Source organism: Rhineura floridana, chromosome 1, assembly GCF_030035675.1.
Source record: "Rhineura floridana isolate rRhiFlo1 chromosome 1, rRhiFlo1.hap2, whole genome shotgun sequence".
In the NCBI taxonomy this organism is placed as follows: domain Eukaryota; kingdom Metazoa; phylum Chordata; class Lepidosauria; order Squamata; family Rhineuridae; genus Rhineura; species Rhineura floridana.
The window spans coordinates 129,089,142-129,112,993 of NC_084480.1; the positions used below are offsets into that span (position 1 = coordinate 129,089,142).

The window sequence follows — 23,852 nt, forward strand, 5'->3', positions numbered from 1 at the left end:
CAAATTGGACTCGAATGGCATCCCAGTCATCATTGATTTAAAGAATATTGTGTCAATTAGCTCTATGTTTGTGTGCAGTTTAAATAACCATTGTGCTATACCAGATGTGGGAACCTTTGCCCCTCCAGATGTGCTGAACTACAAGTCTTGTCATCTACACCAAGTGTGGCCAAGGAATGATGGGAGTTGTAATTCAGCAACATCTGGAGGACTATATGGACTTAAGTTCTGATTAGATGAGAGAGCACTGTAGTATCTGCTTCGCGTGCCTATATACAATTAGAGTATAGTGAAGGAAAATAAATGTGATGGAAAAGGGCTGTAAAGCTGAATAGTAGAGCCAGATAATTTGCCTGAAGAAGGCCACCTGGCATCTCCCCAGTAGGAGTGGGAAAGATCCCTGCCTGACGCTCTGGAGGCGGTGTTGAAGTTAGTTTCCAGGTACTTATCGGCTCATGATTCTGCACAAGCAGTTCCCAGTTAGGTACCTGAGGGGTGAGGAGCAAACCAAAGCTCCATTTCAGGCAGCAGACTCCAGCCGTTTCCCATCCACTGCAGTGCTCCCCACTGAAGCCCAGCGTAGACTTTGGTATATACCATCTCATACCTCCATAATTGTTCTCTTTGAAACCAATCATAATTTTCTCCAGTCAAAATTAGAGTGCTTGTGCCGTGCTCATGAATACACGATGACTTCAGGTGACAATAAGGAACTTGGGGTGGGCACCCCAAAGAAAGCTTTAGGCAACTACAAATTGTACCCACACACCTATGTATCCAGGAGAGTATCCTTTATGAGATGGCATTGACTCCCATCTGGGTCAGAGCGTACTCTGAGCACAAGGCACGTTCAAGTGCATGTATGCACACATACAATAGCCAAAATATGTAGAGCATAATAAAACAGAGAGACAAAATAATAGACTTGTGTTAAAATATCTAGAATAGGTCAATGTGAACAAAGGATTTGGGGTGTCATCTATATCATTTAGTATTTCTCTAGACACCTTGTTTTCAATTGTAGTTGAAAGCTGAAAAATCATTACTGTAAATGAAGAAACATGAAACAAAACAAAACAGGGGCATTCTTGCATCTAACAAAATCCATGCCATTTCACATTTGCGGAAATTAAGCCATTTTATGTGTTGCAGATAATCTCCTGGTTGTCAGTCATTTGTGGAATGATGGAACATTTAGAAAACGTTACTCTTAACATTTTCCCAGTGGTGGTTGTTTGTTTATTTATAGTCTCAGAGCTACAATATAACTGGAACTACTTGTCTTTGAGAATGCTTGGAATACCTCAGCTGTTGCCTGAAGGTTGCCACATCCTGTGTTGTGAAAGTTCCTGATTGCAACATAGAAATTCTAGTCGTGTATTTTCAAGATTGTGGGGCAAATATTAAATTCCTCTTTGAAAAAAGAGTAAAGAGAAAGTATTTGAACATTTACAGCAAATGTGTTGTACATCCCATTGTTAATTTAAAATAAAAGAACACACACAATGTTCATAAGCAACCCATACAGAAACAGTTGCCATGCAGTGGCTAAATGTGCAGTCAGTTGGCATGATGTAAAATGCTGGTCTACCACTTAACTAATTCCTTTTCAAATGTTGGTTTAAGAAGTAAGAGAGAGGCTGGGGAGGAGAGGCCATGGTGGAGGAACCACTCCTTCCAAAACCCCTAACTGGGCTTGCATTGGCCAGGACAGAAGTTTGGGGGTTCATTCTTTCTTCTCCCTGCTCCATTTTTACTTGCTAGTACCTCTCTCTGGGCTCATCCATACCTCACAAAATCCTCATTTTGCCTATTCGATTAGTCCCTTGACAGTCCATACTCCAGCGGCTTGTCCTTGTTTCCCCCCCTAAACATTTGTCATTTCTGCATCCATGCACTGGCAGAGTGTCTTTATTTTCAGTCATTAGCATTGCATGCTCACCTGCCTTGGTCCCCCCTCCTCCCTTCTCTATCAACGGAGCATGCTCAACCTGGTTGTTTTCCCCCTCCCAGAAAGTGCACAAAATTGCACCTCTTTGCAGGTCAAATGAACACACCTCGGTGTCCACCAGCACATTTCCCAATTGTCTGTTCTGTCTTATCAAGCTGGCAGTGGTAATCGGCTGTGCACCTAAGGAACAACCGTGAACAATCTCCAGTGTAGTCACACACGTTTATTGTGGCCAGGTCCTTGGCACAGATACCTGCAGCTGGGACTGCTGGTGAAAGTGCGACTCTTGAAGCGCCACTAGCTGAAGCAGAGATTGAAGGTTGTTCTTTCTGTTCTGTGCTTCCATGGAGGTTCAGGCTATGTGAAACCCTGTTTGGTTTCACACTGGGATCCCCAGGAAGAATACTGTGTAGATCTTCAAAGTACAGGCATGTGGCCCTGTTATTTCCTGAACAGGCATTGTGTGCCAATCAGAGCTTGGAAAGTTCCTTTTTTTGAACTACAACTCCCGTCAGCCCAATCCCTTGGCCATGCTGTCTGGGGCTGATGGGAGTTGTAATTCAAAAAAGTAACTTTTCCAAGCTCTGGTGCCAATACTCTCCTGTATTCTGCCCTCGTACCTTAGTCTTATTTCTGTCCTCTTGCACTCATCTGCTGAACAAGGTATGCAAAGGTCCTGATGTTGCGGTGGCTGGCTCTACGCCAGCCTTGAATCTTTATCTCGCTGGAACACCAGGTCAAACCGTGAATGCCACCAATATGATTCAGCAAAAACAATTGGGAGGACTGATGTGCTTCCCTCCCTGCATTCACAGAGGACATTGCAGAACAGTTCCAAGGAAGAATCTGAATGAAGGTTCAGCTCTGCACTGGATTGTTCCCCTTGCCCAGGAATTTACAGATGAAAGATTAGGCAGGGATTGGGGATGATACCAGAGCACAGCTCGGATGCTTTACTTGTTGCAGCAACCTTACGCTGCTCAAAATGGCCACTGGTAGGAAAGGGGAGCTCTCTCAGTAAGTGGGCGGAGCACCACATGTCTGGTAAACACACAAACAATCCGCATACCACAAGAATTTGTGGGGGGGGATTGTTTGAGCTTTGCAAAAAAACGAGTTTTGAAGTACAATGAGCACACAGTTCTTTCGCTCTCCCCCCACTTGCCACACAGCTCATTATCTCCACATGGCAGGTTTGACGGGGCTGTGGCTGAGAGAGAGCAGCCTATGACAGCTCTGCAGTGCAGTCCAGTGTTAACATTATGGGCTGAGGGTCCGATTAAGTTTGACAGAGCAGTTTACAACATCACTGCAATATAGTCTAATGACATTTTACCCCTTCTGCAGGTTGAGGGTCTGGGTGAGAGAGAAAATGGGAACAACTTTGCAGGATACTCCCTACACTTCAGATTGTAGGTGCTGTTAAGGAGACAGAATCACGTAAAGTTATGACAACCCTGTTGACGTGTGTATGTGTGCTTTTTTTTTAATAGGGTTCTAGAAAGCAAGAACCCCACATACCCAGCAGGGGTCTTTGTTATATCTGCTGCAGGCTGGACCACTCATTCCATTTCCACAGGGAAAGGCCTGTCATTGATGCTGCCTAGCTGGCCAGAAAAGCTTTCCAGATCTCTGGCTCTTGGAACCATTGGCATGCCTGGGTGAGTGGCTTTTCATGTGGTACAGTGGCTGATGATGTCGTCTTTGAATGCTGCTGCATCATGGCACTTGAGCCTCATGTGAGAGGCCATGAGCAAGATGCCTCTCCCAGGAGTGCTGTTGCCAAGGTGATGGGGGAGGGGACGTCAGACAAATCACCCTTAAACTGGAAGTAGTGATGGATGGTGCCCTTTGGGACTGGTAGGAAAGATGGCAGGGAGACCAACAATGGGGGGAGCCAGAGGCAATGGCAGGCAGAACCACCTCTGACTTGGTTGTGTAAGTAAGGAGACAGGGAGGTGGGGGGCCGGCTGAGAGCAGATTGAGGTTAATGGGACAGTGTCCCATTTGCCCTAATAGACCAGCTTCTGCTTTCAGGGGGCAAAGTAAGGCAGGGATGGAAGTTCCCCAAGTTACCTGTGAAGGACTGCTAGGGTCTGCTCTGCTGTACTCTGCGTCTCCTACCAACTTGGATGCAGAGTAGGCATGGGGGAGAATATCCAACAAAATCAAACCTGGTACCGGATCCTGACTGAAGTAAAGGCTGCACTTACTGTTTGCAGGAGGGAGGTCACTGGCATGGACTGGGGTATTCGGAGTGTGCTGTAACACCTAATAAGAGTTGAGCATTTCCTGTGACTGCGTCCATTTGTTGAAGGAAGAGGAGGATGGTGGGAATGGAAGCAGGTGTCTTTGTGCCCTCTCCATGGATATCCAACATTCTCCTTTAGACAAATGGGGTGGGGGGGAGGCTGTCTCATATTTTTGAGAAGACGGGTACATTTTGAAGAGGGGTGTCCTTCCGCTTGCTGAGAACCGCCATGTTTTCTTATCCAGTATACTATGTCATGATGTCGCTTTGTTTTGGGATATTCACAGGGAAGGGAAAAAAGTCATCCAACAGGAATGCTGGCTAGTTTTGCCACTTCCCTAAAACAATTACAGTAGTGCCCTCCCCTCAATGGGGCAGGAAAGCAGGGAGGAGATATTTCAGCCCAGCACAGGAGCAAACCAAGAATTCTTAATTCACAATCTCCTGAGCACTTTGTGCAAGGGGACAACCGTAGCACTATTGGGGTAGTGAACCCTTCTAGAGCGCCCTTCCCCCCAAATGGTATCCTCCAAATGTTTTTGACTACAACTCCCATAATCCCTGACCATTGACCAGGCTGGCATGAGGCTGGTGGAAATTGTAGTCCAAAGTATCTGGAGGGCATCATGTTGGGAAAGGCTGTTCTGTCTGACTGAAGTTTGATCCATGGTGGCTAGTATATTGCTTTTGCTCTTTTGTATGAGGCTATTTTTCTGCTTTTTGGAAACTACAAAAACCTACTACAGAGGTGGGGGACCTGCGGCTCTCCAGTTGCTGTTGGACTCCAACTCCCATCAGCCTCAGTCAGCATGGCCAATGGTCAGGGATGCTGGAAGTTGTAGTCCAACAAGATCTGGAGGGGCACAGGTTCCCCACTCCTGAGCTACAACATTATTCCCAACCTTCTGTGTATGTATGGTGCACTCTGCTGATGCATGGGAAATGTGCACATCTATTTTTTTAAAAAAATGAATTTAAAATGCGCAAGAAAGGTACTTGTGTCAGAGAACAGATAAAAGATAGCTGTGTAGTAGAGTGAATTTTGGTAGCTGCAAACGTGTTGTGCAAGGGGAAAAAAGGTGCACATACTGAAATTCCCTATTCTGAGCTGCCCTTAAAGCAAGGGAGGCTAACCTGTGGCCCTCCAGGTATTCTTGGACTCCAACTACCATCAGCTTAGCCGGCATCCCCAATGATTGTGGACAATGGGAGTTGTAGTCTGACAATATCTGGAGAGTCACAGGTTCCCAATCCCTGTCTTAAAATTAGAGGAACCCAGTGATCTCGTCACTTGGATGTCCACGCCAAGAATAAGGGTTTTCTCTCTGCCCTCCTCACTCTGCATTAGAGGGATCCAAAAAAGATTTCCTATTTTGTGTCGGGATTTCTTTGATGAGCAACCCTTTCTACACTTTTCCCCGTAGGCTTACTGCCTATTTCGGCCTATCTGAGATCTGTCGGCTGAAACCAGGAGAGACTATCCTGATTAATGCAGCAGCTGGTGCTGTGGGCAGTGTGGCGGGGCAAATTGCTAAAATAAAGGTAAGTGATGGTTGTGAAAGTACACCTTGGTATTTTGGTGAAGAACAGAAGAGGGGAGGACCTGTAGGAAGTGTCCAAGGCAATACATCTGGGTGCCTCTTGGTTGATGCTGATCAGGACAAGAATGTGTATAATTGCAATATGTAGCCATTAATTTTATTTTTTGCTCTACTTCATCCTATTGACTGTTTCCCAAGAGGGAGCCTTGTTTCCCAAGAGGGAGCCTTGTTTCCCAAGAGGGAGCCTTGAAGGCTTGTGGGGCCTTCAAGACTAACAGGTCTATTATGGCACACAAGTCCTAGATGTGAAGAGTTGGTCCCCGCTATGAGTACCGTCTGCCAACTGTGGATGATACTTCATGCATCTGATGAAGTGGACTCCAGCCTATGAAAGCTTATGGCATAAAAAAAGTTAAGGGAAGCGCTGTGGCTCAGTAGTGGTAGAGCGCATGCTCAGCATGCAAAAGGACCTGGTTGGGAAGGCTTTCCCGTCTGAAACCCTGGAGAGCCACTGTCAGTCAGCACTGACAGCACTGAGCTTGATCAGCCAATGATCTAACTCACTATAAGGGAGCTGCCTATCTTCCTGTGTTTTAGTCTTTCAAAGTGCCTATAACTAGGGTTGGGGAGGATTCCAGTTTGCTCCGCACTGTAGAGCGAACCTTCCCACCATTTCAGTCAGGCCTGTGTGCAGATTGGAACAGCGACCCGCAGATTAAGCTGCATGATCAATGGACCAAACTGCGCATAGTCTGTGCTGTACTTAGAAGGTGGTCTGAGGTCTGCCTCTTCTTTTCTTTAACTTTTTATAAAGGGTTTCCCTCTTAAAAATCTGCCCCAAAATGGGATGGGACAGAGCCAGGTTTTGGGGAAGGAAACAAAAACAGAATGGGACAGAACTATGGAGATCCATCTTGCTCCTACTGGGAAGAAGGGCGGGATAGCAATCAAATAAATCAATCAATCTATCCCTACCTTTAACAAAGAGCATAGGCACATCAGGGATGGGGGGGAAATTCAATTCAGTTCACATTTAAAGCCAAAACGGTCACATCTGCACTTTCCGAAACAATAGCAGAACTAAAAGACAGCCATCCTTCAGAATTCACACTTACCTGAATTTTGCCATGCAATTTGCCAACCAAGCAATGTTTACAAAAATGCACACCTTAGGGGAAAGTGTGCATAAAAATGAATTAGTGAAAATTAACATACAAAAGTGCAGTATATTAGGAGAAATTGCTTGCAAAAATGTGTACATTAGTCAAAACTGCCTACCAAAATGTGTTTAGTAGGAGAAACCTGCACTAAAATGTTGAAGAGTTTTTATGAGGATTTAAAAAAAAAATATAGTCACAAAAATTTGCAGAAATGCGGAGAACTGAATTTAAGATTGGAAGAATGAGGAACTGAGAGAACTGAATTTGACAGATCCTTCTATCTCTAAGGTACTCTCCTAACTTGCAAGGTAGAACAGCGTGAGAGACGTTTTCCTCTCTAATCATCAGTAGCTGCCACCATCAGATGAATTATTCTAAATCCAGGCATGTGGAATTCAGCTCTGTGACACTTTTGTGGGGTGGAGTGGGGGAGCAGATCTTTTAGCTCCCTTTAAAAAATAAGCAGGTAGCTTGACAGGGTGTAGGTAAGACCATGGTCATGCGAGGCTCATTGCTCAACTCCAGGCTTCTCCTTAAAGTTATTTGTTATTAAAGGAGCAGGAGAAATCAGAACTGCATATGGTTTTAAAAATAGAAAATATGGTTTAACTTTCCTCACACAGATACAAACCATTTCTATGTTTAGGACTTGCATAAAGACCAGTATCCTTTAAAGTTTACATGCATAGTTACATGGGTCTCCTCTGTGGACACACTATACATTTAAAGCACATCCCCCCCCAAGAATCCTGGGAACTCTAGTTTCCCTCTCACAGAGTTATAATTCACAGCACCCTTAACAAACAACAGTTCCAAGATTCGGAGGGGGAGGGGATGTGCTTTAAATGTATGATGTGTGTGCAGCCTGCAAGCAAGCAAGCAGCAGTTTTCAGGGCAAAGTGACAAAGAAGCAGACCTAAACCGCTCCATCTGTATGTTATGGGTCAGGAGGGCAATGACTGGCTGGTGGGCAATGATCTAATCAAAAGGGGCAATGGAAATGTGGGACTCTGGTCCGTAGGCAGCAGGACCCCTTGGAGATGGGTGGTTAGCTTGCAATTCACAGGGATCTGGGAAAGAGGTGTAAATCAGGGGAGGGTCTCTCTTTTATTAGCCTAATCTGTCAGGAACCAAAGGTGGAGGGCATCTTTGTTGTTCAAGCAAAGTGTAGCATTGCCTGGTGTGGTGGAGCGGAGCTGGAGAGTCACCCTCCTGATGCCAGCTCTGTGACAGCTTGCCTTGGATGGTCCTACGAGGCAGTGGAGATGCACCACAGAGAGTGCCGAATTGGCTCTGCCAGGGTGTCCACCACACCGCCCCAACCTTGCAGCCACCCTGCTCCGCCCCAGTCTCATCTACATAAGCTCGACTGATCTTGGGGGGCAGGTGGCTTATCCCAGCCGCTTCTGGCAGAGTGGTATGTCTACATGCAATGTTCATCTTGCCCTGGTGGAAGAAGAGACAGAGGGCTGGCATTTGGGCTATCATCGCAATGCCACAAGATTATTTTTATTGTTTGCCCTGTTATGGCTGTATCATTTTACAGCACTGTGCCATTTTTACCTGGAGTTGTATAAGGAGTCTTCTGCTATTTTTGACCAGTGCCCCTCTTGCCTGTTGTCTAACTTTCTTCATTGATGCTCTTGCCTGCTATGATTAAGCTCCTTTTTAATCTGTTGTAACAAGATATCTGTTAGATTTTTTATCGGAATCTTGAGCTTGCTGAGTCAGGAGATTCAAGAGCTTACAGCACTTGGAAGATGAGCAAGGGTGAGAAATGGCGAGAAGCAAGTTGCCAGTCCTGTTTTCTGGTGAATGTATAACATTTTGTGTGTGTGTGTTACATTTTCTTTTCTATACATTGCAGGGTTGCAAAGTGGTTGGCTGTGCAGGTTCTGACAAGAAAGTGGCCTTCCTAAAAGAACTTGGCTTTGATGAAGCCTTTAACTATAAGACAGTGGGATCGCTGGAAGAGGCTCTGAAAAACGCTTCCCCTGATGGCTATGACTGCTACTTTGACAATGTAAGTTCATACTGAGCACCAACTCTGGTGATGGGCTTGAAATATGAAGGAAAGCTTGTCAGTATCATAGGCTTGTTTAAGAGGCTGGTGTGGCCTGCCAGAAGCTGTTGAGCTGTCCTTGCTAGAACAAGACTGTGCCTGTGCACAGAGTTTGCTTTAGCAAAGAAGCTGGTGTGTGCCTTTGATGTTGAGCAAGCAGCAGCCTGAGGCTGTTCCAGTGCGATGTATTGGATGCTGCAGAAACCGCACCCACTTCCACACCTAGGAACCCAGCGCATGCACTTTGAGTGAGGGGTAAGTCCAAGCTAAGGTTATGTGTCAGTGCGTGTTGAATCAGAGAGCCTACCGGTAAACACAAGAATAACTTGAACGCCTGAGTTGACTTACCAATTTGATCTTGCAACAGGTAAGATTCCCTCCCACCCCCAATTTCCCAGAAAAAGAGAAACTGGTTACATCATGGTGGTGTTGGTTTTCTTTGCAAACCCTTACCGATTATTTATAGCAATATCATTATTAATGAAATGACACCATTTAAATCCACATACATACCAAAGAACAAGTAATAACCCCGGCACTTGACCACCCTGATCCACAATTTCCTCTCTGTGAAATAAAGGAATCAAAAGCAAAAGTGTAAAGAAAGGATAGCAAGGAGCAGAACAGGTCAATTAGGAAAAAAACTAGGTAAGAAGTAAAGGAAAAATAGTTAAAGGTAAAATGAAAATAGGAAATGAAAATTAGAGAGAGAGAGAGAGACCAGCTTGGTCAAGGTTGGAAGATATCCTGAGATGTCCATGATGAGAATAATCCATAAAACCTCTTCCAGATAAATTAACTAGGGCAGGTTTATTATAGGACATTTTTCTCTCCATTTTCTCAGTGGGGAGCAGTGAGGCTTCCTGTAGAAATACCAGCTTATTTGCTGCTAAGGAAACTCATTTAATCCACAGATTATCATGCTGAGCAAATGCCCAAATGGGCTAAATGTAACCCAAGATTAAATGATGATGAAGATTTTAGAATAATTTCAAGATATGATAGCACTCTTCAAGGACTTGAAAGGTGGTCACAGTGGGGGCCCAGGATCTCTTTTCGATCATCCCAGAGTGCAGGACATGGAAAAATGGGCTCAAGATACAGGAAGCCAGATTTCAGCTAAACATCAGGAGGAAAAACTTCCTAACTTTTAGAGCAGTACAACAATGGAACCAATTACTTAGGGAGGTGGTGGGCTCTCCAACACTGGAGACATTCAAGAGGCAGCTGTCGGGTAATCTTTAACTTGGATTCCTGCATTGAGCAGAGGGTTGGACTCGATGGCCTTATAGGCCCCTTCCAACTCTACGATTCTATGATGCTATTGCACTTTACAGAGCACTGAAAGATAGGTCGCTGCCCTGAGGACTTTACAATATAAAATTCAACACAGGGAAAAGAAAACAGAAACAGGGAGAAAAGGGGGAAGAATATGGGGTTGCTTCAATTACACTTTCTTAGGCTTAATCCCAGTAGAAGCACATGGGAACTAGGTGCAGATATATTCTATGAATTTGCAGTATAGACATGAATCCCACCTCAAGTACTTTATTCATTTTATTTTGTTAAGGCCCAGGCTGTAGCGTAGAGATTTGATTCTGCCTCAAGCTGCTGTCTACTAAAGGAGTGTAGCTGTACACCCCTTTCTAAGATGTGAAATTTTATCTTAACCCCCCCCCAAATTAGAAGTTGCTATAGCTGATTGTGGGGTCTTGTCTCCTTAACTGTATTCAATTTCTTGACAAAGAAGCTTCAAAGCACTGCAAACCCTTGGGTACATTGTTTAAGCCAGCAAGTGCTGCAATTGTACATAGCACCATGCTGCCCTTAGAGGTACATCAAATTCCTGCTGAAGTTCAGGAAACTCTTAAAAGTTAACTCTATGCCCCCTATAACCTGAAAGCAAATCTATACCCTGTTAACTGTTCAGTCCTTCTTGAAATTGAGTTATTCTGTGGCTGTTGGGCAGGGGGAAACCGACGGGCCAAAGGCTATCCCAATGAACTGAAAACTATACAAGGTAAGGGGATTGTACCATGAGTTCTAGAACAAGGAATCTATTGTAGTTGCAGGACAGGAGTCCACAGAGTCACTAAGGCTGCAGTCCTAACCCCTACCTACCTGGGAGTAGCCCTCCATTGAATTCCACAGGAGTTGTCCACCACATTCATCCCATACACATGGCTTTCCTCCAAAGAATATTGGGAAGTGTAGTTTGTGAAAGGGGCTGGGACTTTTGTGAGGGATAAACTACAGTTCCCAGGATTCTTTGGAGAAAGCCATGTGCTTTTAATTTGTGGTGGGGAACCTTTTTTTTTTCTCCTGAGAGCACATTCTCTCTGACATTATCTGTTGGGGACTGCATGCTAGCAGTGGATGGAGATAGTGATGGGTGAAGCCATCTCCTTTCTCTCTCTCTCACCCTCCTTTTTTCCTCCCTCCCTCTGTCTCTCTCTCTTGCCCAGCAGGTTGCTGGGCAAAGGGCAGCTCTGGCTAGAGAACTGCTTGGTGGAGAAGAAGAGGGAGAGAACTGGTGGCTTAACAGAGGATATCCCCCCCCTTCCTTCCATTACTCCAGTCATCTCAGTTTTTTCCCCATGAGGAGCTCCCACTTGTATGAAATGAGGCCAGGTGTGGGAGACCTTTGGCTCTCCAGATGTTGCTGAAATTATAACTTCCACCATCCCCGGCCATTAGCCATACTTGCTGGGGCTGACAGGAGTTGTAGTTCATACTGATTGGAAGTGGATGGAGTGGCCCCCGAGGCTGTTTTCCCCCAAATGTGCTCACCTGCTCCACACCTGATATCATATGTGGCATCAGGTGTGGGGTAGGTAGAGACGCAGCTGGATTGGCTGCATGACCAAGTCCCCCACAGGGAACTCGCAGAAAGCAGAGCTGATGTCACTGACCATCAGGTGATTTCAACCCTGGTTTCTGCAGGGATCAGCTATGTGACTGAGTTTCTACCTGTCAATCATATAACCTCAGATGATTAGTCGGTGGGTTGTCTTGGTGGGTGGGTTGTCCCACTCACCTGTCAAAGTTGACCCGTGTGGGTGGGATCAGATAAAGATCTGGCCAAAAGGTTTTCCCACCCACTTGAGCCTTACTCCTGGCTACATCACACAGTGGCAAGGAGATAGTGAACTTATCCTGTCGTAGCTAGAAAAAGCAGAGGCTTCCAGACTTTTTCCTGTTATTGTAAGGGCTTAAGAACTTTGGATGAAAACCTACTAGTAATTTTAGCAGAAGAACCAAGGAAATGGCATGGAGGGGATCATCTCTTCCCACCACTTGTAACGCTGGGTTTGTGGTACTATGTTGCTCAAAAAGCTACTGTACTCTACACAAGGTTGTTTGTAAAAAAATAATACTTTTTTATTTTTACTGCCGCTGTTCCTTCGTTCTTCTGTACTTACTGTGTTGCGTTGTTTCACATTCAGCACAGTTGTAATCCTTAATATAGCCAACCAAGAATTAGGCTTTGAAACTCTACAAAGAATGTTGCCTGGCTCCCTACCCCACTCAGTGGAATCAAAATGTCACTCCTGGGGATAAATTAGTGTCTTGGGAGAGAAAGATCAGCATATCTCTTCTGTGGTTTAGAGATGTTTGGTTCCGTTCAGAACTAGGCTAAGCTTCCCTGCTGAAACCCAAAAAGTAGAAACATTTTTCTTTGTTCGTAGCATTAATGCAACTTTTCCAGGGTTGTCTTGATCTACACAGGTGGGAGGTGAATTTACCAGTGTTGTTCTGGAGCAAATGAAGAAATTTGGAAGAATTGCTGTATGTGGTGCTATCTCATTGTACAACGACACAGTGCCCCAGAAAGGTATAAACTTCCTTTCTTTTTCTTCTGTGCTATGTGCTTAGCTTCTGGGAAGGTGGCGGAGAATTGATCAAGTTTAAATTTGTGCTGCTTTACATGTAACTTATTTTGTAATTAGGCAGGGCTGTTCATCAGTAATTCCACTGCCGTGCTTAACAGAAGCAATAAAACAGGTGGTAGCTACAAAGGGAAGCTTTTAATTAAAAGTTCAATAGCTCTTGAAAGCCTCAATAGTACTTTGCCTGCCACACCTGAAAGGTTGGCATTGCAGTCGTACTGGTAAATCAGTAAACAAAATTGCCACAAATCAGATTAAAAAAGGCATGAGAAGCCAATGCACAGAAAGCTCTGAAATGCAACTATTCCACATAACCAGTGAGTGCCATAACCTGGTAGGTGAAGAAAAGATGGCAGTTCCATACTAAACAGAAACCCCTGTTAAAAAAATATTTATTGGGGGGAAAACAGGCTGAAACATTTACTAGAAGATTCAGGTGTTAGAAATGAGCCTTCATATAGTAGCGGAATTAAATCAATGTAACCCAGTACGTAGTAGGGCAATGTCTCTGATGTTTGATTAATCTGCTTTAGTGAGTGGAGCAGAATAGTTGTGCACCAATCTGCTTTAGTGAGTGGAGCAGAATAGTTGTGCACCACTAGAGGTCAGCATTGAACTGAATGACACTTGCTGCTTCGACAATCATTGACAATTCCCCTGTTGTAGTACCGTTGAGCAATTCAGACTAATCATGTTTCTTTCCCTCAGGCTGTTGTTAGTGAGACACTTTTGTCTCACTAAGAGTTGCTAAACACTCCCTACAGTCTGTAAAGGCAGTGGAGCTTCTGGTGCATGTTAGTTCACCTTTCTTCTTGCATAGTACTTAAAGTTGTAACTAAATTTGCTTACTACTTTCTTGAGGTGATCTGATTGTAATTGGCATTGATGCTTACTCCTTCTCAGCTGCTGTGATGCAGTGGAAAGAGTACTGGGCCTGGAAATGTAGGCTAAAAGTTCACTCTCTAGCTGTACAATGATGTTTTTTTTTTAAAGTACTACTCTGAACCCCTGAGATAATGCAGGGGAGAACTCTAAATTATCATCAGAGGGAGCTATGTAACAGCAGTATATGAAAGATTGCTGATCTCTGCCTAAGTGGAAAGTTCTGGAACAATGGTTGCCTTGGCTTTGCTCAAAGATGGTGTCTGTCCTCTTGAAGGTTCTGAGAGAGAGGATGCAGATGCTCAGTTGTCTGCCTTGTTGCTCCCAACAGGTTTCCTTTCCCTAATGTTTTCTCCAGCCCACTGCAGGGTAAACTAGCATACAGCCTATTCACAGCAAGGACTGGGAGATTTTGGGCCCTGTGCAATTAAGCGGCATGTAAATAGCAGCCCTGCAGAAGCCTGGGCAGCTGTGGGACTGAGGGGAGTTTAATCTTTTCTCTCCCTGCCATGGTCCCAATAAACAGGGTCCTCAAAGGTGCTATTTGCTTTTCAAAGAAAGTTTCCATCATCACCAAGAGAGGCTTCTTTTGAAATGCAAATGGCACCACTTGGAGAGACCATTTTTGCTGGAACTGTGGCAAAGAGAGAGAGAGGTCACATCCATGCCTTAATGTGGCTTCCTCAAAGAATCCTGGGAACTGTAGTTACCCCTCACAGAGCTACAATTCCCAGCACTCTTATAGTTCTCAGGATTCTTTGAGGAAAGCCATGTGCTTTAATGGTATAGCGTGGATGTGACCTTCTTTACTCCACAGTCCTGATGTTGCTCAGGTGTTCCTAGGGCTGCAGTTCATATAACAACAAAAAGCGATGGGTTAAGGGCATTCAGTCAATTTACATTATGTCTAGTTGGAAAAAAGTGGATAAGAGAAAAATCAACTCTTTCGAAATGTGGTGTTGGAGGAGAGCTTTGTGCATACCATGGACTACAAATAAGACAAATAACTGGGAGTTGGAACAAATTAAACCAGAACTATCACTAGAACCTAAAATGATGAAACTGAGGTTATCATACTTTGGACACATCATGAGAAGACATGATTCACTAGAAAAGACCATAATGCTGGGAAAAACAGAAGGGAGTAGAAAAAGAGGAAGACCAAACAAGAGATGGTTTGATTCCATAAAGGAAGCCACAGACCTGAACTTACAAGATCTGAACAGGGTGGTCCATGACAGATGCTATTGGAGGTCACTGATTCACAGGGTCGCCATAAGTTATAATCGACTTGAAGGCACATAACAACAACAGCTAGTTTGGCCCTTGGTTAACTGCAGCCTGATACATCATTGCGCATGTCAAGGGCATGCTTTTTTTAAAAAAAGAAACAAGAGTAGCACTAAGCCCAAGCTCCACATTATGTTTAATGTGTAATGTACAGCTGCACCACTTTCCTTTCATTACAGGCTGGGAGAGAGATGTTATCAGGATTGCAGCATGTGGGGAGGGGAGGTTTGCTCCTCCCCTCCTCAGCAGCAACCCACTCCTTGAAAATCTCCCCCCACAATACACTGGATCCTGTGGGAACTTTTTTCTAAGACTTAAACTGCATTCCAGTGCACACTTACCTGGGAGTAAGTCCCATTGAACCCAATGGAGCTTACTTCTGAGTAGACATGTATTGGATTACATTTTGGGAAGGGATGATTTTCAGGGAGGGGGTTGCAGCTGGGGAGGGAAAAGGAAGAGATCCTTCCCCACATGCTGTCAATTGCAGTCACACATACATGCACCTGTAATGTTTTGCTAACATTTGTGTACCTCTGAACCCTCTTGTTTGTCTTCTCAATTTTATACCAGATTTAGTTTGGAGAAGGGAACATGAGGTATTAGTGAATGCACTCCTGGCTGCTAGACTGGTTCATGCTTATCATTGGATACATAAGGAGATGTCTTCTAAGCAAAAATAAAGATTAAAAATAAAAGCTGAAAAAAGTGGGATACACTTTTATTGGTTATATTGACACAATCTGTCATTGTGTTTGATCATGATAATGAAATAGAGAACAGAGTCTTTGTGGGCATTAAGTATCAGTTGATTGCAATCAAACTGAATGGCTAAACCCTGTATCAAGGTTTATCTTTCTCATAGGTGGAATACATAAATCTTAGAGAAATATTTTTAATATGGAGTGGGTTTTTTTTAAAAAAATGGTGTTTTAAGCTTTGTTTCAGTATCAAATAACCTCACAAAGAAAAACAATACATAGCTATACGTGAAGTGTAATATGTAGTTTGACCCTGAAGTGGTCTACACTTCTAAGGATTGCACTGCTATTCAGTTCTTTAAAAAAAAGAAGCTGGAATTTCTCCAGTCTGAAAAAAGTTGGAAGTAGCACAGGGAAAACACAGGAAGATAGTAAGTTGATGATGAAATGATGTCTATGCTCTGTAAAAAGTGATTGGGCCAAGTGTGGCTCTTCTTGCATAAACATGTAGTGTGGAAGCACCCCTGAACTACAAAGGAAAAAAGAAAGAAAGAAATGGGTAGTGGCAGCTTATTGGTTAGGAAGAGCCTAAGTTAACTGTACAGGTGAAAGCTTTATTTGCACAATTGCATCCATCTGCATGGATGGAAATTCTTTTCTTTTTTTCCCACATGCTTGTATTGCAAAGGCACAGTGACCAAGAAGGGGCAGAACAGAGCCAGAATAGAAGTTTGTGCTCACCCCAATTGAATTCTTTTTAAAGAGCAATGAGTATGTCCAGCAATGGTCCCCCAGGATGCGACGCAAACTGAGCACCTGCTTCACATGAAGAGGATAGATTTGCAGCCTGTATTGAGCAGGAGATTGGACTGCATGAGCTCCAAAGTCTCTTCCAACTCTGTAATACTAACACAAATCTACTGGTCTCAGCTGCCACTGGTGGATGAACCACTGACACATTTCTCTGTTGCATCTCTTTCAGGGTCTTATGTCCAATGGCCTATGATCGCAAAAGAATTGTGCATGGAAGGGTTCTTAGTCACACGCTGGGACAACAGGAAGGAAGAAGGTTTGAAAGCACTGCTGGAATGGGTTGAACAGGTAAGCTGGTCAATGTTCTGTGTTGTCTTCTGATCTCCAAGTGGTTAGGCTTAATATCTCTCATAAGCTTTCATTCTTTCAGTTGTTCTCTCTGTCTCAGGCACAGAACAGGCTGAAACTGTACTGGGCACAGTATAGAGAGCACAATGCCCTGTGGGTTGGTTGCTGTGTTAACTCATGTCTGCAAGCCAGTGGGCTGCTCCTTGAGTTTGTGGTTTTCTTGCGTGTCGCTATTAAAAATAAAAGTAAGGTGTATGGATCCCTGAGCATGGGAGGAGAGCCAGAAAACCTTCCTCTTCTCAATAAAACAAAATAAATTGGTGCATCTTGGCTAAAAGGGACATGCATTTACATTATAAAGATTTGTATCCTGCCGTTTGACTATAAGAGCTCCCGTAATTTAATTATGTTTTTCAGAGTAATTGGAAAGGTCTAATCGGATGAAATATATGTAATTTAAAATGGGGGGTGTGATGTTCCTATATATTAGTGTATATATGGTAAGTGCTGGTTGTTTAGAGTATACATGGTAAGTAGTGAAAGAGGAGGGGGAGTGAATGGGCAATAGAATGCTTGATGATTGGCTGAATGTTTAAAATGGCTGACAGTATAAATGAAAGGATGACAGGTAAATCTGGGTGAATGTGAGGTGGTAAATTGTGGAATAGGGGGGGAGAAGAGAAAGAGTGGATTGCTTGGTGGGGTTTAGAGAGTTGTTTACCAGGAGGGAGGTGGAGTTCGGATTAGTATTGAGTAAAACCATATGCTTATGTGCCTTAAGAAGAAATCTTGTTAATCTTGTTAGCTTTGTTATCTTTAATAAATACTTAATTTGGTTTACCAAAGGCCTGATCCTTGGCTGGGGTTTCACAGACCAGAAGGGAGGGTAAGGTAATGACCAAGGCTGAAGGGGAACTGTAACAAATGGTGGCAGCGGTGAAGAGAATAACAATACCAGTATTCAGAGTCTCTGGGAATACTAGTATTGGGACGTTACTGGTGGTTGCCTAGCAGGGGGATCTGTTGAGATCTGTGCTAGAGCGGATAGGTAAACCATAAGAGAGTGCGGTCCGGACTGGTGGAGTCCCTGGTGGTGCCTAGAGACAGGCAGTAACCACGCGCAGGTAGGAACCTGACAGGGAGAGCCAGGGAAGGACGCATCACAGGGGGAAATGAGGTGTTGGGAGAAGGGCACTGTTTGTTTTGTTAGTTTAATAGGTTTTTGTTTTTAATCCCACTTTGCCACGATGGAAGGTTGGGACTGTATTTTGAATCATGTATCATATATTCTTTCGGAGTACCTAAAGATCTGGCCATCTCACTGTTCTACGCACTGAGCAGCAACTATTATAAAAATAAAGTAAAATAAATGGGTGTAGGTCCTAACTTAGGGGTCAATCTGGTTCCCACCACGACTTTCCCATGGGTGCATCAAAAGACCAAATTTCTGAAGTACAAAAAAATGCCTCCAAAACATGCTTCATTGTTGCACTTTGTATTTTTGCACTTATTTCAAGACGGCTTATAAAGAGCCCCAGGTGGACAGCAGAAGAGGTGGTGGTATGGTCGGAGTATCTCTGCAATGAAACAGCTTAAAACACAGATTGCAACAGCACGGCAGGCTGACCTCAAGAGGTCTCAACCCCTTTGAGGAGTCACCATGAGCTCTACCCCTTGGGGAAAGGCCGTAGCTCAGTGCTAATGCATCTGGTTTACATGCAGGAACTCCCAGGTTCAATCTCCAGGAGGGACTGGGCAAAATTCCCTGCCTGAAATCCTGGGAAGATGCTGCCAGTCAATGTAGACAACACTGAGCTAGATGGACCAAGGGGTCTGACATGGTATTAGGCAGGTTCTTATGTACTCCCTGAGAACTTGTTTATGGCCCCTAGCCTGGGTAAATGTATGTTGTTTGGTGGGCGGCTATGGAAGGAAAGTTACTGGCCGCCGTGTGGAGCAGAAGCTCACAATAAGGGTGGGCATAAGAGCCAGGGTGGGAGTCTTTCTGCTGACCCAGGTGAACAATCAGGTGTGTTCCGGCAGTGTTGAAAATGGAGTTTCAGATCCAAGCTGTCGGATATGTTGCGTGTGTGCGTGTATAGATCATACAAGGATGGAATCCAAGAGTCGCATAGAACAGGAATAAGCCAGGCCTGGCAAGTTTCTTGTAAGAGTCTTTACTAGGCAAAGACATTAGACACACTTCTCTTCACAGACAGCTTTTCCCCCACACTGAGCTTTTCCAAGCATCCCACCTTATCAGGCTTCCCAGCCAGCTGCTGACCTTGGCAAACCTGGCGCTCTGTTCTCACAGCTTAACCCTTCTGCTTCAGGTTTCACTCTCTCTGCTAAAAAACCCTGTCTGTGAGTCTCACAGCATGCTTCACTGACCAACAGCCCCCACCTGAGACTCACAGATTACAAAACTTCATTGTTCATTATTACATTTCTACAATATTAACTTTTTCATTACAATACATATCAGTACATGGTTTGTTTTCTTACAGTTTCTATTTACATTTTCAGTTCAGTTCTTGTTTCTTTATTTCTTTATTCACACAGGTTTACAGAGTCATTGATAATACATTTATATTTCATTCCTCAACACAAAACTTCCACATGAGATCCATTGTTTCTTTATCTATTGGTCCTTCTTTTTCTCATTCTACTGGATATTTATCTGTTTCATTATTCTGTTGTGTAACATTAAATGTGAATCTCTGAGGTGGTTGACCTTTCGTTTTTCTTTCTGATCTTCTAACATTATCTATTTCCATTTCTTCCTCACTCTCTATTTTACTTGGACCTGCACCTGTTCCTGCACTGGTACTTGGCATTTCTGTATCTTGCATTGCCATGTCTTCACCTCTCAGCCTTTTTACAGTACGTTTGCCACCGTGTATTAGATCAGTCAATGCAGTTCTTAATGGAATTTGCTGCCCAAAAGGAACATCTGCTGCTTCCTGCTTGTTTGCACTATCAAGGATAACTGTTTGACTGTCTCTCCAAGGTTTATCTATCACCTTTATGCTTCTGCTTAACACTAGTTGTTTTTCAGGCAACCAAACTCTATAATATGAATTCTGAAATCCCAAAATGCGTCCTGCCTGAGCTCTTGAGCCTAATTTACCATGCCTTTTCTGTTTTGCAACATGTACCCAGCATTTTACCCCAAAACGTTCTATGTGTTTCACCCTGGGCTTTCTTCCAGTCAGTTTCTCATAGGGAGACATGCCTATCACTCTGTGCATGAGACGGTTCTGAATATAAACAGTGTACAGAATACATTCACCCCAATAAGTGTTATTCATATTTGCATCTGCTAGCATGGCTCTCATTGAATCCTCCTCTCTGCAGTTCCGTTGGAGGATGGGCTGAAGGGAGCAGTGAGACTTTGTATTATTCCCTTCTTTTCCAAATATGTTTTAAATGAATTACTGGTAAATTCCCCACCTTGATCTGATTTGATATTTTTGATAACAACCCCATATTGTGTCTCTGTCCTCTGTATAAATGCCTTCAATTTCTCTTCTGCTTCACTTTTCTTTTTCAATAAGAATACATGTGTAAATCTGGAGAAGTCATCTACAATCACTAAATAAAACCTTGCTCCACCTTTTGAGCACTGGAAAGGTCCAGCCAAGTCCACATGTATGAGCTGATAGGGTTCAGTGGTTGTGCTTTCACATCTCTTATTTACCGGAGTCACAGTCATTTTTGTTTTATAGCATACCTCACACTCATCCACATGCTCACAATGTGTTAATTTCAAATCTTGACTATGCTTTGGGGTGTTTTGTACCTTTTCGAAATGTGCGTGTGCTAATTTTCTGTGCCATTCATGTAAACAATTATCATGTTTATCTTTATTAACTCCTATCCAAGCACACGTGGGTTTATCAAGATTGCACTCAACCATAAACATTTGGTTCTGTAATTTCCCTTGCATGCATATTTCACCATCTTTTCTCACAAAACATCTATCCCCTTCAAATGTAACTTTACAACCTATTTGAGCCAATTTTCTTACTGATAGAATGTTATATTTTAAACCAGAAACCAATAACACATCTGTTAATATAGTTCCCAAATTACTCAACCTGAGCGTGCCTCTTGCAATCGCGTCCTGAGTCGATCCGTCAGCCAGATAAATCTTCTCCTGCGTCGGCTTTGAAGTGTAAAATAAACTAGAGTCTGTGATTAGGCAATTAGACGCTCCGCTGTCGAGAAGCCACTTAGAGTTAATGAGTTTATTGTCCTCCTTAGTAACAAAGTTCACGCTTGTTCTCTGACTTTCAAAGTCCCTGTTATTCCTCTTCTTTAAACAATGTCTCTGTATATGTCCACGGGACCCACAAAAGTAACATATTTTATTCTCTTGCCTGCTTCTTTGAGTTTGTTGTTGTTGTACAGCCACAGTCTCTTTTAACTCAGTTTTCTTATTCTCTTGTCTTCTATTCCACTCTTGTTGAAGTTTCTGTTCTACAAAGTCCAAATTCAGATGTCCGTCGGGTAAAGTTTCCAGACTAGAGACCAGGACGTCCCATTTTTGATCAAATGAAGATAACAGTATATAGACCATCTGAATGTCACTATGATGCACTCCTCTATCTTGCAGCTCAGCATTTAATCTATGAAATTCAGCCAGATGCTCTGTCATAGTCACTTCATCTGTAAAACGCATCTGATAAAGTTTCCGTGCTAAACACAGCCTGCTCCCCGCAGTTTGCTGCACATGAGCGGCTCTTAGCTTCTCCCACATTTGATTAGCTGTCGGCTCATTACTCACCAGCAACAGTTGAGAATCAGACAGCCCCAGAGTAATAAAAGCCTTCGCTTTCTCGTCTTTCTTCAACCACGCTGCTGAAGGAGCTGCCGGAGGGGGGTTTTCTACGACATCATTCAAATCTTCTTTAATCAGAACTGCTCTCATTCTCCATTTCCAGCTGGAGTAGTTTACAGCATTCAGCCTCTCCATCGGCATCCCGGATAACAGGTTTCCAGCCATGTTGCCCACTCTTACTTGCCTCTTACTTGCACTTTGTTTCTCTCTGCAACAACGTCACGTCAACAGCTCTCGAACCCGCTACCTTGTATGATAAGCTGGGCCCATAACCCCTGTTGCGTGTGTGCGTGTATAGATCATACAAGGATGGAATCCAAGAGTCGCATAGAACAGGAATAAGCCAGGCCAGGCAAGTTTCTTGTAAGAGTCTTTACTAGGCAAAGACATTAGACACAGTTCTCTTCACAGACAGCTTTTCCCCCACACTGAGCTTTTCCAAGCATCCCACCTTATCAGGCTTCCCAGCCAGCTGCTGACCTTGGCAAACCTGGCGCTCTGTTCTCACAGCTTAACCCTTCTGCTTCAGGTTTCACTCTCTCTGCTAAAAAACCCTGTCTGTGAGTCTCACAGCATGCTTCACTGACCAACAGGATATAGGCGCATTGTCTTGAACACAGTGATGTTTTATATGTTACTGTTTATGTATGTATGGATATTAGTCTCCCTTTTGTTTATATTAAGCTGCCAAATGAGGTTATTTGTTTTGTTTTATACAAAGTTAAATGGATTGGGGTTTTTTGTGTTGTTTCTAAAGTGTTTTGAATTTTTATGATTATGCTTTTGATACGTTGTGAGCCACTTTGGGCACAATGGCATACAAATAAATGTGTTGAAGAGGGGAAATCTTCAGACCTTGCTCAGTGCCTTCCTCTGCCCCCCTTCCCCAGATTAACCCAGAAAAGCTGTTCTTGGATTTTAGAATCAAACCAAAACATACAGTTTAATCCATTTTTTCATTATTTTTGTGCAGGGAAAAATTAAGTGTCCTGAACATGTCACAGAAGGGTTTGAAAATATGCCAGCAGCGTTCATGGGAATGCTCAAAGGAGAAAACATTGGGAAGGCAATAGTCAAAGTGTGATGGGCACATGATTCCTTCTAGCAAGAAATCCAGCACAATAAATGCCTTCTGCATACTTTCTTTAATGGTGAACTTACTTTTGTTATTGCCAAAAGCTCATTCATAAATACACCAGCCCGCCTTTGTTGCTCACATAACTGAGTAACTTAATTACAGCAGAAACCTGAGCAAAATAGACTTATATGTGAACTCCAAGGGCCGTGTTAGATGTGATGCAATCATGGCACTAAGTAGGGTGTCCAATTTTAACGAGTAACAGAGCCCCATGTGTAGAGGTGAGACATGTAGAATCCTCCGTTGCTTCGCATTTTATCAGCCCCAGAACCCCTTCCCCTGCCATCCTTCCAATTCATACTGAAAGTTACAAGATGTTTGGTTTTTTTAATACACACCAAAAATGCTATTCTTCTAATACCTTCTTGTATACTTGTAGGAATATTTTGGTAAAATTAGCATTTTAGGAGCATTGTTCCTACCCTAAAAAGGTAGTCTTTATTCAAGTCATCATACAAATGTTGTAACTTTCCTTAAAAAATATAAAAATCTAAATACCTACAAATGTCATGCTTTTGAGTTCAATGTGTAAATAAATCTACAAATTCAAGTTTTCTTTAAACAAAATCAGTTCAGGTTTTAAATGGTAGTATTAACTTTATATCCTATTTTCTCTATAAATTTCATGTAATTTGACTTTCTTGTACATATGGCTGGATGGCTATAATAAATCAGTACATACTTTATATAGAATTTTATTGTTTTATAATCACCGAAAGATGAAGGTTAAAGCTACACAAGTCACTTTATGCTTCTTGCCTGCAGTTGGTTTCAAGTAAGAGATCAAGGAAGTTTGAAAATGCTTAGTTTTTGCTTTTCTTCTTAAAGATCTCACATTTCTACCTGTGTAGCAGGACTCCCTCTCTGCTAGCCTCAGATAAAAGCCAAGCAATTTCCATTTTTTAGAAAAACAGGCATAGGTAAACGCACACACACTAGAAAATCTCAACTCATGAGAGTTCAGTGATAGAGCACATATTTAGCATGCAGAAGATTGCTAACTGAAGCCCCCTATGTCCAGGGAGGGCTAGTGCTAATCAGT

At 43.2% G+C, this 23,852-nt stretch overlaps 1 protein-coding gene across 2 annotated transcripts in view; it reads left to right on the plus strand.

Moving 5' to 3' along the window:
* Window positions 1-22,816, plus strand: part of PTGR1 (prostaglandin reductase 1) — a 49,779-nt gene extending 26,963 nt beyond the window's left edge. For both annotated transcript variants that reach the window (XM_061631833.1, XM_061631843.1), the window contains exons 5-10: window positions 3,445-3,612; window positions 5,627-5,744; window positions 8,771-8,926; window positions 12,695-12,800; window positions 16,711-16,829; window positions 22,646-22,816. In XM_061631833.1, the coding sequence (XP_061487817.1) occupies window positions 3,445-3,612; window positions 5,627-5,744; window positions 8,771-8,926; window positions 12,695-12,800; window positions 16,711-16,829; window positions 22,646-22,756 (778 nt within the window). In that variant the 3' untranslated portion in view covers window positions 22,757-22,816. The remainder of the gene's footprint in view (window positions 1-3,444; window positions 3,613-5,626; window positions 5,745-8,770; window positions 8,927-12,694; window positions 12,801-16,710; window positions 16,830-22,645) is intronic.
* The last annotated feature ends 1,036 nt before the right edge of the window (window positions 22,817-23,852 follow it).